This window comes from Ammodytes marinus, assembly GCF_949987685.1.
Source record: "Ammodytes marinus genome assembly, chromosome: 1".
Classification (NCBI taxonomy): domain Eukaryota; kingdom Metazoa; phylum Chordata; class Actinopteri; order Uranoscopiformes; family Ammodytidae; genus Ammodytes; species Ammodytes marinus.
In genome coordinates this window covers 3,903,361-3,922,733 of record NC_137230.1, presented here as the reverse complement: position 1 = coordinate 3,922,733, position 19,373 = coordinate 3,903,361, and the positions used below count along the sequence as shown (strand labels likewise).

The window sequence follows — 19,373 nt, the reverse complement described above, 5'->3', positions numbered from 1 at the left end:
TGTTTGTATTTTGTCTTTTAAGTTGCTGTCCTATCAGAAGTTGGGACATGTCTTGTGCTGGTTGACCTTCTTCTAAATCAAATCAAATCAAATCAAATCAGTTTTATTTGTATATTACAAATAGACATTTGCCTCAGTGGGCTTTAAATTCCATACAGTACGACACCCTGCCCTTAGACCCATAGCTCGGCTGAGAAAAAACTCCCAGTAAAAAAACCCTTTAGCGGGATTAAAACATTGAGAAACCTTCTGCTTTTAACCACCTGGTGCTTGGATTCTAACACATATTTACCCCGTTTCACAGACAGCTTAAGACTTCCAGATTTAGTTTAGTTAAGATTATTCACACATCATCATCTCACAGTTAAGAAATCATTTCATGATACACCTAATGGCAATTTAGGATGCGTGAAATGGGGAACCCCAAATAAGCTACTAAAAGCTTTTCGGAGGGGGCCCAATAACGTTGAACGTTACAGTGTTTCCATTAGAACTGTTAGTAGGACCACTCATGAAACCTTTATAAACTGACAGAATGTTGTGAGAAATGCACACACAAGTAAAAAAGAATGAACTATAACTATCCCCTACCTTCCCCATTTCCCCTTTCCCAATTAAAGGAGAATAACTAAAAAGCCCATTATAGTGGAACTGCTGGGCAAAAGGCCTAGGCCTACACATCAACCCAGTGAACTACTCAACCTATACACTAAACTTCAGTTCCACACCACCCTCACATAGTGAGCTATAAGTATTACGTCGCTCCGATTACAACAATTTACAATGATATTGTCAAAACCCCTGACACTAACAGAATACAGGCAAAGGTTCAAAAGAAAGTGCTGGTGGGAAACACCAGAGTTTAACAGCACAGACAATGGGTCGCTTTGGGCCCATGTGTGTTAGCTTTGAATAGCAACAGTATAAATGAGTCAAAATGACAGCGTCCTGGGAGTCGGACCATAACTCTATTCAAAATATAACATTAGTCCAACTCAGAACACAAAACAATTACACAGTAAGAGTATAGTATGCAGTCTTAAACCTGACTGCTTCCTTGATCCTTAATAACGTAAAAGAGGAATCAGTTTGGTTGGAGATGAGAGACCTTATCTCTAACCATATTCAGTCAGTTAAGCCGTAGCTCTGGCTGCAGTGGTTTGGATGTGTGTGCTGATGTAGCTTGATGCCTCCTGTGATGAGTCCAATATTTTAGTGAAACCTCCGTGTGTGGAGATCAGCCCGGGAAGGAAACAGAAAGCCGTGGTGGATGCCAGCCTCTCTCAGCCTCTGCCTGGTGCTGTCAAACTCTCTGTGGTCTTTGATCACGTCTGCTGTGAGGTCTGGGAAGATGCTGATGCGCAGTCCCTTGTAGTTTAATGGACACTTGTTGCGGACTATTTGCATTATCTTTTCCTTCACCGGGTCGTGGTGTATTTTAGCGATCATGATACGTGGCCTGTCGTTGCTAGGCGGTCCGATTCGGTGAGCCTGGTCCACTTTGAACCTGTGGGGGAAGCCCTTCACAATCTCCTCGGGCAGACCCACAATTTTGATGTTTTCTCTTTGCGATCGCCCTTCGAAGTCGCACACTTTAGAGTTTGTTCTGCGCCGACAGCTCTTGAGCTACTTTCAATCCATTTGCCTGATGTGATTATCGGCCAATACAGGGGGCCACTCAATGAATTAAGCATCTTCTGTATTTGATTCTTGGCCTTTGTATTTTGAAATTGCGTTGTTCTCATTCTTGTAGGCCCACTTGTGGTGGTGTTCTTTTGTTCTTTTTCTTGTTTTTTGTTGCATGGCAACTTTTGGTGAGGTACCGCCCCCTTCAGGAATAACTGAAGTGTGTATCAGATACTGTGTGCTATAAACTGTATATATCTAGGTTAGAAAATGATTTATTTGTCGCTGCAAAAAAAAAAAAAAAAAAAAGTATTATGTTTGTTTAACCTAAAACCTGTCCCGACCTCTAGACAGTATTTTTTTAAAGTTCAGTCAGGGATTGCAGTGGTGTGTGTGTGTGTGTGTGTGTGTGTGTGTGTGTGTGTGTGTGTGTGTGTAGCAAAAAAAGGGCATCATCCCCCGCTGTCTCTCCTTGCTACCCCTCCTCCTCTTCCACCATCTCTCTCTCTCCTTATCCCTTTCTCCCTGCCTCCACATCCTGTCCCTCTCTCCTCCGCCTGTCTCAGGGTTAGGGAGCAGGCAGATTATAGAGTGTAGCTGAGGATGCTGGGTAAGAAGCCACACAGCAAAAGCTAAAGGCAAAAGCCATGGAAAGAAAGCGCACGGCTGTAGATGTGATCTTTGAGGCGGGAGGAAGAGGAGGGTTGGCTGCCTGCGTATGAGCAGGTTAGTAGGAGAGAGAAACCACATGCTGACTGGAGCCTTGTTTATATGCTGCACATGTTTTATAGGCTGACTGAGCCCTAGAGATTGCACTATGCAGATTAAAGTGGTGGATATGAGGACTTGTATACTGTAGAATGTTGCAAGTCACGTGGCTGCTGATATTTTTCCACACCTCAAATGATATATTTCACATCTCAAATGGAAGAGACACAGGTACTTGAATTTGTCCACTGGCTATGCTAAAGGTACAGTAAGTACGAAAATATATTTAGGAGACATTACGGCTGCATCTGCTGCGCTTTTGCAACTTTGCAGCTGCCGCTGTTAGCGAAATTTGATCCCAACACAACCTATATGATATTGTTTCTTTAAGTGGCTTATATGCACTTACTAAAATCTCATCGTGTGCATGAACAGACCAGGTTGTAGCCAAGGATACAGTAGCTTTGTAAGTCTGTCCTGAAGCATTACTCGCAGCACACCATTTGTAAGCTGAAAAATGTGTGCTTGATTTGTAGTCAGTTCCTCTCATTTGTATTAATGTTAACCAAACACATCCCTTTACAGATCTGAGGGCATCCTCTCTTTAACAGCAGTGTTTCATGTTGTTTCATAAAATGAGGAAGCCTGTGGTGTGGTGGACAGCTTCCCTCTTACTTTGAACCACTACAGGACATGCTATTTTTTACATTGTTGTATTAATGCTTTTACCAAAGTGAATGTTCTGAATACTTCTTCGTCCATTGCTGGTTGAGTGTGACAACTGATGTTGTTTGGCTTGCAAGTGATTGTGATGCATAATGTCCACAGTTGATGTGAAGCTGGTTCCTTCTTGTGGTCCAGAACCTCACAGAGGGAAAGTGAAACAGTTCAAGGATCAAGGTGGAAATTCCCTTCCCAAAGGGAACAAATTAATACACAGTTCCTTACTGTACAGGGGCTGGTTTCCCGATAACGTCCTCTCTTAGCGAGCTACGAAGACTCCTACGTTATGACTTACCAAAGTTGTTTACCTCTGTAGTCGTGGTTCCCGAACGGTCTCTTAGGAGAAGCACTCCTTACGTCGTTCGTACACTGCTGAAATTGATTGCTCAGAGTTCGATTTTCCATTTCCTGCTCATTTCATGCGCAGCTGCATGACAACACTAGGCTATATTATAAAACGTATTGCAGTGCGAATAAAAGATTGCTAGAAATCCTTCAAGGCAGAAACATGTATTTAACACTAGAAGCGCCAGCGTTCTCTTTATATGCTGCGTAATCAAATCTACCCGTGCATTTCTAGTGTAATATAAAGTCATAAATTAGTTTGTTTAACCATCATCTGTGTTTTGGACCTCTTGTTTTATAATCTAAGTATCTTTAAGAACACTAATCACGTTTCGTGGTGGGTCAGTAAGGAAACTGAAAGTAGATATAATATCGCCAATAGCCTATATCAATAAAAACAGACGGCCAAAACAGCGTCCAAATGAGCTAAAATCCTAAATACAATAAACATTAACATGGCAGACTTATTTTAAGGTAAACTTTAATTGATTATTAATCATTTTTTTCACATGTTTACATGTTTTGAGCCAGAGGATCCGACAAACTCTGCCCGGCTGCTGTCAGCTGAGCCAGACGAGCCGTGTGGAACACAGTTCGGAGGTTCTCAATAGTATCCAGCTGCAGCCCCGGAGACAACATACTACCATAGCCTATACTGATTTTAAAAAATATATAGAAAATATAGAAACAGCGGAGGAGATTAAGATTAAGATTGTTTCCAGCAATTATTTTCTTCATGAATGTGTGGCAGTTCCATGCGCAACAGGGATGTCACTTGTGTCCGTTTTACGCATGGTGCATGGTGCTTTAACGGAAGGATATGTGGGGGTCTGTATCTCTGGCGATGCCACAGCGATCGCAGGGACTTTCACTTGTGTCATTAAACTTATACATCTGACTGTATTTCATATCAAAGGGACACAGCAATGACTGTATTAAATATCAAACTGATAAAAACGATCCGACTGCAGGCTATAGTGTATCACGTATAAAGTATTTTCATATTGACGGACATCGCATCCATTTAGTTAATGCAAGTCAGTTAGATGACTAAAAAGTACTTGTTCATATAGTTTGAACACTTTGTGAATGGTATTCTGCTAAAATATCAAATAGCCTACTTTAAATATACGTGATATACAATACAGTTGGATCGTTTTTAACAGTTTGTTATTTAATACAGTCATCGCTGTGTCCGTTTGATATGAAATACAGTCAGATTTATTAGTTAAATGACACAAATGAGAGCTGAAACATCCCTATGGTAGAGCTAAGAAGGCTCTGAGGGCGCTCCAGACCAACCTTACCAACGTATGACGTACGAAAGAGATTCGTAGCAAAGAACGTTTCGGGAAACAGGCGAAATGTTAAGTAGGAACTCTACGTAGGGGTTACGAATGACGTAGCGTTAAGAAGGCTCTAAGAAGGCTTCGGGAAACCGGCCCCAGATGCATATTAACACTAATGTGCAAAGCCAAAAAGACATATCGACTTCATCCAGATTTTCTGCAGTCCTCTCTGAGATGGACTGATGCAAAGTGAAACAGTGTGCTGTGGTCTGACGAGTTCACATTTCAAAAAGATGAAGGAAAGCATGGACTTTGTATCCTCTTGCCTTAAAAGGCAACCAACCAGATTGTTACCAGTGCAGCATTCAAAAGCCAGCATCTATGATGGAATGGGGAAGTGTTAGTGCCAATGACGGGGTAACTTGTACATGTTTGAGGGCACAATTACTGCTGAAACGTACATACAGGTTTTGGAGCAACATATGCTGCCATCCAGGCATGACAAGCCAAATTCTGTACATGTTTCAACAGCAAGGCTTAGTAACATAAGCCCGGGTACTTGCTAGCCTGCAGTCCAGACCGGTCTCCCATTGTAAATGTGTGGCAGTTAGAGATTTGTACATCTCTAACTGGTACATTGGTTTTCCACTGGAGTGCTTTATGTCTCTATGTTATGTAATGTAATGTAATGTAATGTCTTTATGTCCCTGGCCTGGACCTTCTGTAACATGATCCTGCATTCAAGTCTCTCATTTGTCTCGGATAAATGCTCCTCCTCGTCTTTCCTTAGCTCCTTTCTAATCACATCCCATGCTGAACACACTGGTGTGTTTAGTCTCCACTATTGTTTGTCAGGACTGTATTTTTCCTTTGATCACTAATTAAGATGAGAAGTAAAGGGGAAAAATCAACAGTGTAGGAGATTTCGAAAGCCCCATCACTATCGATGTCTTATATTAGCTTCAGTAGCTTGGTCCTTTAAGGCTCTGATAGGGGAGTACTGATGGTGGATGGGAGGCATTTGGGGTCTAATGGTTTTACTCTCTTGGGCTTTCTCATATAACCTCAGCAGCCCAGTCAGACTCAATCCATTTTAATTATTCATAGAGAACCCATTGTAGGAAGTAGGCACAGCCACAGCTGAAAGAGGAAACAGAAGTGTTTGCTGCAGAAATAAATACACTCCCTGACAAACATTAACATAAATAACCTGACTTATAGTCTGACTTATTGTTTGGACTGTGAGGTCCAAATGCCCCAGCATTGTGAGGGCAGTTTTATTAGATATTTGTGCGTGAGTTCAGCTTGAGTAACAAACTGAGATTTTATTTTATTTACCAAGAACATTGGTTTTCACACTTTTTTTACAGTTCAAAACCAAGATACGCTTGCAGTGTCTGATTAATGGAGCTTTTCCACTACACAGTTCTGGCTCTACTGTACTCTACTCACTTTTGGTACTGGGGGTGCTTATCTGGATGTGGTTTTCCATTAAAAAAAGAGATCCATGATAGCACTGCAGCGCCTCTGTGTAGCTGGTTGTCATTGCAACATTAGCGGCTAACATTAGCAGCTAATGAGTTTCTACTGTCTTCATCAGAGCTATTTCTGCACATTTAGTTTTTAGATGGAATAACGTTAGGTCCTTTACCACTTATTGTTTGATATATTTTTCACATTAACAAGTATCCCTAACCCTTGGCCATAGCAAAATGGCAGCTGTGAGATCTCCTCAGCAAGAGCCCTGATATCCGTTGTGCACAAATGAAAGTGCAGTTGGATTTCTACCTTTGGCCTGCAGAGGTTGATTGGCTCATGCATATGGTGAGATCATAATTTGCCGTGCGCAGTTGGTGGGCTGGAGAATCTCAACCACTGCCATTTTTACATACTGTAACTGGTGGGGCACAAACCAATTAGGTTATAAAGGCTAATTAGATATGCTTCTGTAGAGTTTTCAACATGTCAACAAACAACGCTATCCATTGCTCAAAAAACAGGGGTTCTCAAACTTTTGATAGCTGAGGGCCAATTTAGGAACACAACATTGGGTTGCATCCAGTAATGTGTAATTAACACATTTTAATTAATTAATTTAGCCTTGAGTTTGACACATGTGATCTAGATAATTCATTGGAAATGCAATTAAAACAGTAAATGTAGCTATGTCTGCCGCGTGTGGATGGGCTCCCTCGGGGGCTTGGGGATGGGAGCACAGACCTTTAGTAAAAATAACTTTTATACAGAAACCTGAGCTTATAAACTGCTAGAATACATCACATACACAGGGAACACAGATGCCAATCAGCTGTGGGAGTACTAACTCAGCTTAACAAAAGTAGTATATATTATTTAGTATATAACATTATTTATTCATAATCATAACTTTTTCAGTAGCACACACTGCCTACACAGCAAATCGTTTGTTTTCTCAGGAAGCACTGGAAGTCATAGTCGACAAGAAGAAACGTCAGTCAACATAAGTAGATGATTTGGCCAATCTGACAAAACAAAGAGAAGCACGCACTGCAAACTGTGTCAGTACAGTATCATAGTTTTACAGTTTAAAATGCACTTTAACTATGCACCTAAATGTACATTTCATGCAACGCCACTCTTGAAAAAATACAAATGTACACTTAATCCCACATAATTGAATGTACATGACACACACTGTAAGCTATATTTAAGTTGTTCATTCAACTTTCAGTTTTCATGAAATGTCTAGTTAAAACCAGGGAATGCTTACTTGATCAAATGTTGACACAATTTCCACTATGTCATCCCCAGCACTGCAAACTCCATACAGGAAATAATATAATACATGTGAACACATTGTTCATCATTGATGGAACTTGCACGGGGGTGTGAGGGCCCATTCATCGCTGCTTCTTGCTCTAATGTGTGTAGTTATCCTGGGAAACCGATGACAGATGCTGCTTCTGATGCTTTTGTTCAAAATCTTGACCCTAAATCGAGCTGTATTTTATTTGAATGATGTATTCCTTTTAACATCAATTGTGTGTGTTGTATTAGCAGTAATAGTATATTTTTATATACATATAGTATACCTGGCGCCACCACCACTGCTAGAGTTTATTAGGTACAAACAGACTCGGATCACCAGAGCTGTTGCAAACAGGGACTGTGAGATTCCTTTCAGGAAAACTGCTTTTAGCCATAACACCCTTTCCGTTACCGGTACTGCATTATGGAACACACTACCTCCAACTATAAGGGCATGTCCCACACTGGCCTCTTTTAACCCATTGATGACTATGGCAATCTAGGATGCATGTCCTTAATGCCTGAGGGTTTTCTGAAAAAATAGTACGAATTGTCAAGTCTACCAAAACCTTAATATCTAAGCCTGTGTAGCACATAGAAACATGAAATAAAATACATTTAAAAGTTAAGGTTCACAGGTTTTATTTAAACGTGCTCCCTTAGCGCTTACAAACCAACAAATATTTCTAAAAATCGTCAAAATGAGATGAATTAGAAAATTATTAAATATTGTTAATAAATAGATGCAATGTGTTGTGTGATTTTCGTCAGTAGTCTATAGTAGACCTTGATTCTGCGCACCAAACGCCACTAACTGTTCTGTCGCCGACATAGCTGGCGTATTTTTTTTATTATTTTGTTTTATTTTATTTTTATTTATTTTTTTGATTGACATGATTTTCGGCAAACCACACAACTTTTGGCTGGTCACGTGGTCTTAAAAAAATCAACAAAACCCAGCTCATGTGTATTTGAACCAATGACAGTGCATTCTATGCTGGGAATGCCATGAAAATTAGATAAAGTAATAATGCTGCGCGACGCAGCATCAGGCAGGAGAGCCAATGTGGCATCGCGCAGCAGCCGTCATCAATGGGTTAAGCGCAAAATAAAGACATGGCTTACTGATAACCAAACATGTAACCACATATAACACTGCACTGTATCGGCCCACTTTCTATTGAATTGTATTTCCTTTTTAACCAATACTTATGTTTGTCCTTGCTTTTTATAGAACCTTTTCATGTTATGTATTTATTGTATATCTTTTGTATTGCTTTTACTGTAACATCCACCTGCCTATGGACAACAGATGGAAATTAGCCCCTGGGCTACAATCTGGCACATTTACATGTTGGAATGACTATGTTTATCAATGTGCATTGTCCTGAAATAATTAAATAAATAAATAAATGAATAAAATAAATAAATAGATAAATAAATAAATAGTTGAAGTCACATCGATCCGGTTAATCCATATTGCACATTGTTTTATTGTGTATCACTTGCCCATTGCACTGATGTACTAATTCTATTTTACACTTGAATCCTCAAAAAAATGGAAGCATTCACTACACACGTTTGAAGCCTTAATACTTCAAGACTGTCCCATTTGCCTCATTTGTGCATCTCATCTATCAGTAGTGTTTGCCTTTTTCGATTTTTTAAATTTGTGTGTTCCATGAATTCAGTGTCAAGCGTTTATTCCACCTGCCTCCGTAGGCTATTACTCTCTTTCACAGTGTGCACTAATCCACTTAGCTGTGTGAGAGTTCTTGTTATGAGACCGAGAGCGTTCTTTAATTGGGTGACCTAGTTCTAGGCATACAGTATGCTGCTGTTAACAGAGGACTACACAGTAACACGGTGTGTTTCCACCTGCAGCATGCTAACAACAGCCTCGTGCCATTCCTCCTCACAGGTACTCTTTTTAACCCACTGTCTGAATATTTTCCCCTCTGTGTCTGTGCTGTCAGGCCCTGAGACAGACATGGGGGCCAAGGCATCTTTAGCGGAGGATCCAGGGCCCGGCTCTGCTCTGGTTATGTCTCCCACTCTGGAGAACATCCAGGCAGCGTATGAAGAGAGAGAGGAGGAGACTGCCAGGGCGCTGATCCAACAAGCCTGCCTCGGGCAGAGCAGCAGCACGGGGATGCCTCCAATTGATGGGGTAGGTACAACCAGAAATACACACAAGATGGTTCATTTTTCAAAAGCACCACCGGTTGGGGCTATGTGCGTCACTGTAACATTAAAGTGGTATGCATGATGGAAACTAGGGTCTTACATTTCCCCCCCCCAAAGAAGCATATTTATCTTTGTATTAATCTGTTGCATGACTGGCATGACATTGGTGATTTAAAGATGTAGTTCCTGAACTTGGCATTGTGACCCCCCCCCCCCCAAAAAAAAATAAGGTACAGTATAGGAAAGCAGAAAGAAAACCTTACCAAGACTTTACCATAAGCAATAATATTTTTTATATTTTTATGTCTCAACTTGAGACATAAAAATAGGACATCTAGCAATGCGATGCTATAACAGATCAAGGGCATTTTTTCCATCATCTTGGACCAAACTGGCAGCGTTAAAGAAACAAGCATGAACAGTGCCGTCCTCGTACAGAAGATGTTGTTTTCCTACTACATCTCTTTGTGAATAAAGTTTGAACAAGAAGAAATAACAGCACGACCCTTTAGAAGTTTAGCCGCTAATCTAACTTGATAGTGAGCCATGTTAAAAAACAGTCCTAATATATATAGCCTATATATCCTTGCAAATGATCCATGCCTGTTCAAGGGTTGAATGTGTAGTATGCAGTGAAAATAAAGTTGCATCTAGGCTATACCATAACAGTATTGTATTACCTGGATCAACATCACAGGCAAAAACAAAAGCTTGATCAGGAGGATCTCTTGTGAATAATTCCTATCCCTGCTAGTCACCAATATTGATTTTCTCATTGTGTGTGTTTTTGTGTGTGTGTGTGTGTGTGTGTTTGCGTGTGTGTGTAGGTCTGTCTCCTGTGTGTGGCCACTCAGCACGATGACCTGCAGAGTGTGTGTTACCTCCTGAAAGAAGCCCGTGTCACTGTGCCCCAGCAGGAGCTGTCCAACAGTAACCCAGCCATCCTGGCAGCATACCACGGCCACACCAGCCTGGTCAAAGAGCTGCTGGACTCTATTCCTGGTAGGAGTGGAATAAACGCCACAACATTTACTATACTATACAGTGTCGTGCGAAAGTTTGTGAACCCCTTGAGCCTTTTGGAATTTTATTTATGTTAACCATTATTAATTCATTTTTATCAATACCAGTATTTTTTATATGAAATAACAGATGTTTGTTTATCAATTCAACATTTTTCTTTTCCAGAAATCAATTGTTAAAATAGATAAAACAAATTATTTGACAAATGTTGTATGTGCAAAAGTTTGTGAACCCTAAGCTGCATTGCTTAAATCGAGCAGGTGAACACAATCAGGTGGGCCAAAATGATTGATGAAATAGACCAATGTAATGAGAGATCTTTAGGGAAGAAATTGGGCGGCACTAGATAAAACAAAGATAAAACCAAGTCAGTTTAGGCCCACCAAACTGAACCCATACAGGTCAGACATGCTCAAAGGGGAAAAAATCTCAGAAGATCTCAGGAATAGAGTTGTGATGCTGCACATTTGTCTGGGGACAGCTATAAATTAATTCAAAAAAAGTTTGAGCTCAATCGGTCCACCGTGAGGCAAATCATCTACAAATGGAGAGCTTTAAGAGTGACTAAACATCTGCCTAGAAGTAGACTTCCTTAAAAAATATCTTCAAGCGCCACAAGAAAAGTATTTTTTTAGTTAAAAGCCAAGCCACACATTACATCTAGTGATTTGCAGACCTCTCTTGCAACATCTGGGACAGATGTGCATGGTTCCACAATAAGAAGAAAACTCAGTCAACATGGCTTTCAAGGGAGGGTTGCTGAAGAAGCCTCTGCTCTCAAAAAAGAACACAACTGCTTGTCACAGCTTTGCCAGAGAGCACCTGGAGATACCTGAAGTCTTATTCTGTGGACAGATTAGTCCAAAATTTATCTGTTTGGTCATAACCAAAACCACCATGTTTGGGGAAAAACGCAACTCTGCCTACCACCAACAGAACCTTCTCCCAAGTGAAGAATGGTGATGGAAAATGGTCTGCAAATCTCCAGATGTAATGTGTGGGTTGGCTTTTACCTGAAAAATCCCTTTTCTTGTGGTGCTTGAAGATATTTTTGAAGGAAGTCCACTTCTAGGCAGATGTTAAGTCACTCTTAAAGCTCTCCATTTGTAGATGATTTGCCTCACGGTGGGCCGATGGAGCTCAAACTTTTTTATACGAATGTATAGCTGTCCCCAGACAAATGTGCAACATCACAACTCTATTCCTGAGATCCCCTGAGATTGTTTCCCCTTTGAGCATGTCTGACCTGTATGGGTTCAGTTTGGTGGGCCTAAACTGACCTGGTTTTATCTTTGTTTTATCTAGTGCCGCGCAATTTCTTCCCTCAAGATCTCTCATTACATTGGTCTATTTCATCAATCATTTTGGCCCACCTGATTGTGTTTACCTTGCTCGATTTAAGCAATGCAGCTTAGGGTTCACAAACTTTTGCACATACAACATTTGTCAAATAATTTGTTTTATCTATTTTAACAATTGATTTCTGGAAAAGAAAAATGTTGAATTGATAAACAAACATCTGTTATTTCATATAAAAAATACTGGTATTGAAAAAAATGTATTAATAATGGTTAAAATAAATAAAATTCCAAAAGGCTCAAGGGGTTCACAAACTTTCGCACGACACTGTATATCGAGCAGGCCTGACCTTTTATTTTCTTAATAAACATGTATTTATTAATGACATATGACATATGTAATGATGCTACTGATACTGCCGTAATGGAATGCTCTAATTCCTTTTTTCTTTTTTTTAAGATATTTTCTTTTGGCATTTTTATGCTTTATTGATAGTGTAGAGACAGAGTTGAAATGGGGCAGAGAGGGGAGTGACATGCAGAGAACGACCGCGGGCTGGAATTGAACCCGGGTCCGCTGCTGGCCGAGGCCCATGGGGGGGACGCCCTACCAACTGAGCTAAGGGCGCCCCCCTCTAATTCCTTTTAATAAAAAAAAAAACTTAATTTAAATAATCTGTCCAACTTTAAGACTCTTGCCGTGTTGGTCATCTCTGCAGTGCAGTCTGTGTGGTTGTTCTGATGCTGATGTCTCACTCCCCTCTCAGGTCCCTGTCTGAGGAGAGAGCTGCTCAACTGGATGCTGGCCACATCCTGTGAGCAGGGTCACCTGGAGGTGGTGCGCCTGCTGGTCCAGGGCTATGAGGCTGATGCTAGGGACTGTGCCTTCCACAGCCAGGAGTTTGCGGTCATCACTGGGCTGCCATTGTATGCAGCTGCACGGGCAGGTAGGCAGTGGACACACACACATGAATACACTAGACATTGGGCCCAATCCACTAAAGGATTGCACTGCTCTTGCAGGCCACTAAACCTGTGAAAAGATTTTAAAAAATAAAGCGTCTTAGGACTGGGCGATTTGACCTCAAATCGACATTTTACCTCGATTACCATTATTTAGTTTTTTTGCCCTCATAGTTCAGTGACAAGGTTTGTGCTGTAAACATTCTCAACTATTATAGCTGGGGTATTTTATCTAATGAAAAAGTACATATCTTAACTTTGTGACAAAATAAAATGAAGGAAATACACTGATGAACTATTTATGGTTATTTATTAAATATTTCAAACTGAAATCAAAGCTTTGCTTGAAATGAAAATGTCACATTTTTGGAAGAAAAAATAAAGTTCCCTAAAACAGTAGAATATATAACTTGCATTTCTTGCAAATCTTTTAAATATTTCCATGTGAAAATAACTTAAATCTCTAGTAAACGAATATTTTAAATATAAATGTCATATAAAGAAGATTCAATAAATCTCTGCTGACTAAGAGTAACAAAAGAGGAGTTTGGACAGGGCTCAAATCGAAATAATCGATAGTTTAAGTGGATTACAGAGTCTGAAAGAATGTCAGTTCTCGATTCATTTTAGATGAATTGCTTTGCCCTACGTCCATTTTCACAAAGCATGTGGGTGTGTTAGCGCTGGCTTATATTTGGTGCAAATTCTTTTGTGGATACGGTGCTAGAAACTGGGCAGATTGCGATTACAGATGAAAAAACTCAACCCAAACAAACATTATTTCTATAGTTCCTTCAAAAGGTATTCAACGTATTGTCCTGAAAATAAAGACTGTGTAACAGATGTGGACAATTTGTGTTGTTGCTGAGAAGTAAATTGGTCAATTGACCAAGATAATGGTTGGTTTGTTTGGAGGCTTCTGAAGGAATCTTTGATGTTGTTTTTATCGAAATCTGATCAAAACTCAGAACCACGTAGATATGTCTGATCATCCTTTGGACAAAAAAACCCCCGCTACATTACAATATGATGTATATTGTGATATATTGAGATATTCCACATATAATTCCCTGAAAATGTAAAAGAGATGTATTACAAGTTGCTGTGTATGCTATGGGTGATCTTAATAAATCAAATGGCCTTCTATTATTAATAACTAGGCGGACCAATTGATTTAAAACAATTTCATTCAAAAATTAAATTTTAAAAACCCTTACTGCAACATCTATAGGAGCGGAGGTGTAGTTTCAACCTGTTTTAAAACTTTAATCTTCTTTTTTCAAAATATCGATTTTTGGAGCATACGATACGATACAGATATCACGATGCTGTATGGTATTTTAAGCCCAGCCCTAGTTAAGAGTGAAGGATGGAGTCAGTAGTGTGTGTTGTGTTGCAGGTAATGAGGAGATAGCTGGCTTCCTGCTGCAGAGCGGAGCAGGGTTCTCCTCCTACACCCTGATGGACCATCCGGCCTTCAGCAAACACCTGCTCCGGCTCAGACTACAGGAGGGCTCCAGCACAGAGACACAGGTGCTGTTCAACAACCTTATTCTAAAACAATCACTGTGAACCATGGTTCATCTGGATTTTATATTTAAAAATCTAGAAAATGTAGAGGTAGGACTGGGTAAACTATATTGTTCACAGCTCTCTTCTTGGTTGTCCTGCCCTTTCACGCTTTTCCTTATACATTTTCCCACCCAGAGGTTGAAACATTGGGAGCTTAGCCCAGCGCAAAAAGTAATCTACGGGGGTACGGGTGCATGCCCCCCGGGAGAACATTTAGCAATTCAGGTAGTTAAATGCATCAATCGGGTGCAGAACTGAATGGTTATAATAATAATTATAATATAATATTTCAGTTCTCAAAATGCCGGCTGATTGGATGCAGAGTGCAACATTAATACTGACATTTTCCTGAAACTCCATGTGGACTTGACAAATATACTGTACGATTCCTTTGCAAATTAGCCCGTTCATAACTTTCCTCACTGAGATGGTCGCTTTGGTGAAAGCTCAGACCCTGTACGTAGCTGTCTTTTCCATTGCTGGGGCAGAAACTGGACAGACTGATCTAAATAATACATGACTGCCTTGGAAATAGGCTTGTTTTCATGAATAGCGAGTGCCATTCCGGGGCCTTATTTTATTATTCAAAATGTTGTATTTAAAAAAAAAAAAAAAGTGGGGGGAAAAAAAAGTGAAAATATATATATTTTTTAAATGGAGATATCCGGCGGCGCTATTAAACATGTGGGACTGTAGCCCGGACTCCCAGGTCTAACGACGCCACTGTTCCCACTTAAATCACTTACATTGATCTATTTATATTTATACTCAGTCTGCACATGTTTCTGCCCTTATATTGTACAATTTCTTTAAGTTGCTGTTTATTTCACATATTGTCAATAATCTTCTTCATATTGCACATTTTCAATTGATTTACTTTTCTATGCTGTTTTGTTTTGCCATACTAGAAGTTATTTAATGTGAATATTAATTATAATACTTGATCATTTTGTACTTATTGCACCGTGGGTCAGAGAGAAACGTATGTTCCATTCCTCTGTATGTCTGGCACATAATGCAGAAATTGAACAAACTTGACTTGTGTGTGTGTGTGTGTGTGTGTGTGTGTGTGTGTGTGTGTGTGTGTGTGTGTGTGTGCGTGTGTGCAGGCTGTGAGTGTGTGTTGGAGTAACCTCCAGCTGCCCTGGTTGGAGCTGGATTGGTTCATGGACGTGTCCTCTCGTATCACCCACCTGGACCTGTCCTCTAACAGCCTGTGTGCCCTGCCCTCTGTGGTGCCCTGGGGCCTGCTCCGACTGCAGACCCTGGATCTGTCTGCTAACCTGCTCAAAGAGCTGCCTGCTGCCGACAGCTCCCAGGAGGTCATCTGCTCCAGGTACACACTGGCCCTGCGTTCCAAATCGCATACTCTTTCTTTTTTCTATTCTACATACTGCATCTGACCATAAAAATAATCTAGTTAGGATGCCGTATGCTACACTTGGGACATACTTTTACTTATTTATTTCATCCTAACATTGCGCATTGATCTTGCCTCTTGCTTTTATATCCGTCGCATCCCTGTTTGTTTTCATATTGAGGCTCCATCCATCGATGTGGCTTCACTTCCGGTGTGCACTGAATTATGGGTCAGAATCGCCCAAATAGGATGCTGATTTCAACACTAAAAATATCGGCCGGATGTAGTAGACATCCGGGTATTTCTAACCATACTAAATTTGGCAATAAGAATCGGAACATCCTAAATCTTTTTTCTACCATACTAAATAGTAGATAGTATGGAGATTAGAACGCAGGGATGCTCTACATCTGCAACTGCATACAAGCTTATGTGTCAAAATGTCAGTGTTTAAGAGCGCTTATAGCCCTGCCTCGTTTGGTTTGGTTCTGCCGGAACTGTGCTTATTTTGAAACTATCATCGGCTTAAAGTAATACATGTTAAAAATGTAATAAACGATTACTAGAGCCGAGGACAACGGCCTAGTCGTCCCTCCATTTAGAATGTTGGCATTGTAGCTATCTTCTTTCTCTTGAACAGAACAGAAGTCTGCTCTTCTTTTCCTTTTTTTTTTTTTTTTTTTTTTTTTTTAACTTTTGGGAGTTTTCCCTGTGTGGAGATTCTGACCAACCAGAGAGAAGTCACCTCGCAGAATATGTGGTCATCCTATAGCCTACAGGTTTTGAATATCATGGAAAAGTTCATTCAAAAGTGAAACATTCATATATTCTAGATTCATTATACCGAATGTGAATACATTTTCTTTTGTTTTAATTTCAGTGATTACAGCTTACATATTGAGAGCTCAAAAATCCAGCATCTCGAAATATTGGAATATGACATGTATGGACAGTATTTGCTCATTAAAGGCTTCTCCACAGACACGTTTAGTATACACAAGTGGAAGGCAAACCCTGTTCACCTGAGTCCTAAAGGCTTCTTGTATGATAGTTATCTGGCTCCGCCCGCCTACCTACTTCCGGTCAAATTTCATTTTCCCTTCAGTAGTCAGTCTGGGGCTGCGGCGTATTCATGGGTTCCTGCTCGAACAGATTTCTGCCGGTCCAATCAGCGAACAGAGGGAGTGGCTGAGAACAATGACTTCGAGGTTGTGCGCCAGTTTCAGTCGTAGTCACAGGAAGACAATGGATAAGGATACGAGAGAAGCTATTCAGCCTGTTGTGGCAACACTGCCGAATATCGATAAATTAAAGCCGGAGCAAGAACAAGCTTTGCTGAGTTTTGTTGGTTTCCGGCCAGTCCCGGCACAAGACATACATCACGACCAAACGTTGTGCAATTGGTTGGCAGATCCGTAGTGGCACTGGGCAGATCCAATCATTTTAAACCTGAACAGACACCCGCCTCTAAGTGAGTGAACGTTTGTCAATTGAGCAGTTCCAGACCTTCTGTACAAATTAAATGAAGTACGATGGTCTGGTAGAACCAGGCTAAGGAGTAGGTGCGTGTCCCATAAAGATTGGTTTGTCAGCTGTCTCCCTCTCAGCCTCTCTGTTCTGTGCTTCAGTTTACTACAGGTCAACCTCTCTCACAACCAGCTGAGCAGCCTGCCTCCTGGACTGCTCCATCTCACCCACATCCAGAGACTGTCTGCTGCAAAGAACCAGCTCTCCGCCCTGTTTGACATCCCCACTGGTATGTATCAATTCAGCTCATTCACTATAGAACTATTGTATGGTTCTCACGGCTCATGATGGGCCTTTTGTGGGCTTTTGGAAAAATCAGCACCATGTTATCATACATTGCTGTTGACTATGGGTGAATCTCAATACAGGGGTTGCGGTCTACGACGGCTGCATTTGAAGACCGATTGCGTCATAGCGGCGCACAAAGGTTGTTCCATTTGCAAGGCTCCTCATATGCGGCTGAGAAATGCAGCCTTCGTTTCACGGTTTTGAAGGCTGCATCAGATGTATCCTTCGCAGCCCAACATATCCCAAGATTCATTGCGTTTTTTTCAGAGATGGCATAAAATAAAATAAAAAATAACAAAACGGCAACGTGTTGCTCCATCTTCTTAACTTTTATCTTCCTTTCTTTTTTTCTTGTACTTTTTTTTCTTTTCGTCTGGTAGGCAACTTCTTTTTATTTTTTCCTCCGTTGACAAGGCTGTTTCCGTTGGCAGCAATCAGGGTTGCTAGGCAGCACAGGAGCGGCGAGTCGTCACGCAAGGTAACGGCTTGTTACGCAAACCGGAAATGCGCGTAAACAGAGCGAAACGGAGACCTGTGGAGACCGTCTCATTTAACAACACTCGTTGGCCTTGGAATCGGCCTTGGAATCGGCCTTCACAGGCTATGGCCTTCATAGACTGCGAGACCGCGTCCTTCCAAGGATGCGGTCTCTGTAATGGGATACAGCTTGTGTCTGACACAGCCTGACAACTGGTGGGAACGTTACTCAAAAAAAGTCATATATTACTCAATACTCTTTTCAAAGTAATATTATTACTTTACTCGTCACTCCATGCCGAAAGTAATGCAATACCGTTACTCGTTACTTTCCGTTTCATCACACACGACTCCTCAAAATACGGACCTTGTATGTGTGAGTGGGCTGGCTTTAACCCAGTCATATGCTCAGCTAAAGCTCTATTCTCACGGCCCTAGTATCAGTGCTGTCACAAGGGCTGCAGCCAAGTGAGTCCTCGCACCTATTATACAGAAAAGAAACGCCCCTGGGTTTAAGCCTTCTGACACCCATCACTGTAACAAACAGCTGATCAGAATGATGCTGTACCAGTCCTCTCTTAATATGCCAACAACACACGGACTGGCCACAATGTGGACAGGGCAAATAGCCTAATAATGCTGCCCCGCCTTCAAGGATAGAAATTTCAACTTGACCGTATCAACAGGTCTGAATGGGGGGCGCGAGAGCCCCATCTTAATTACTAATCCCAGCGCGTAAAAGCGTGCCATCTATACGCATAGAGAGAACGGGTAGATAAAGCCCCGGCACTATATTGTCTAGTATAAACTAAAGTCCAAAACAACTTGGTTTATTAAATAAAGAAAGTGTAGCGGAGCTTAAACCAATAGACCAACGCAACAATACAATGACAGTGAACAGTGTGCCATAATAGTGAGTGGTGGTGTTACCTTGTTAGAAAGTCAATACGATGATCTTTTTTCATCTCCGCAACGCCACCGATGTAAGTGTCTTTCCCTCTGATGTGCTTGCACTGCCACAGCAGCATTCTCGTGGCGTGATACTTACAAAAATGGGCATTTCTTTACACCTGGATATCAGCGCTTCCCTCTCAGCTTCCAGACTAGCGGCTGCTCTGTGCGGCTCGTTGTTTTGCATCATGTCATGACTCGTTTTGAGACAATTAGTTTACAAACAAAATCCCAAAGGATCAATAAAAA

The 19,373-nt window shown here is 41.0% G+C and overlaps 1 protein-coding gene across 2 annotated transcripts in view; it reads left to right on the top strand.

The window, feature by feature from the left end:
* lrrk1 (leucine-rich repeat kinase 1) overlaps positions 1-19,373 on the top strand; it is a 97,138-nt gene that overhangs the window by 2,492 nt on the left and 75,273 nt on the right. For both annotated transcript variants that reach the window (XM_080029176.1, XM_080029177.1), the window contains exons 3-8: positions 9,455-9,648; positions 10,493-10,667; positions 12,754-12,933; positions 14,349-14,482; positions 15,631-15,857; positions 17,510-17,637. In XM_080029176.1, coding sequence (XP_079885302.1) covers positions 9,455-9,648; positions 10,493-10,667; positions 12,754-12,933; positions 14,349-14,482; positions 15,631-15,857; positions 17,510-17,637 — 1,038 coding nt within the window. The remainder of the gene's footprint in view (positions 1-9,454; positions 9,649-10,492; positions 10,668-12,753; positions 12,934-14,348; positions 14,483-15,630; positions 15,858-17,509; positions 17,638-19,373) is intronic.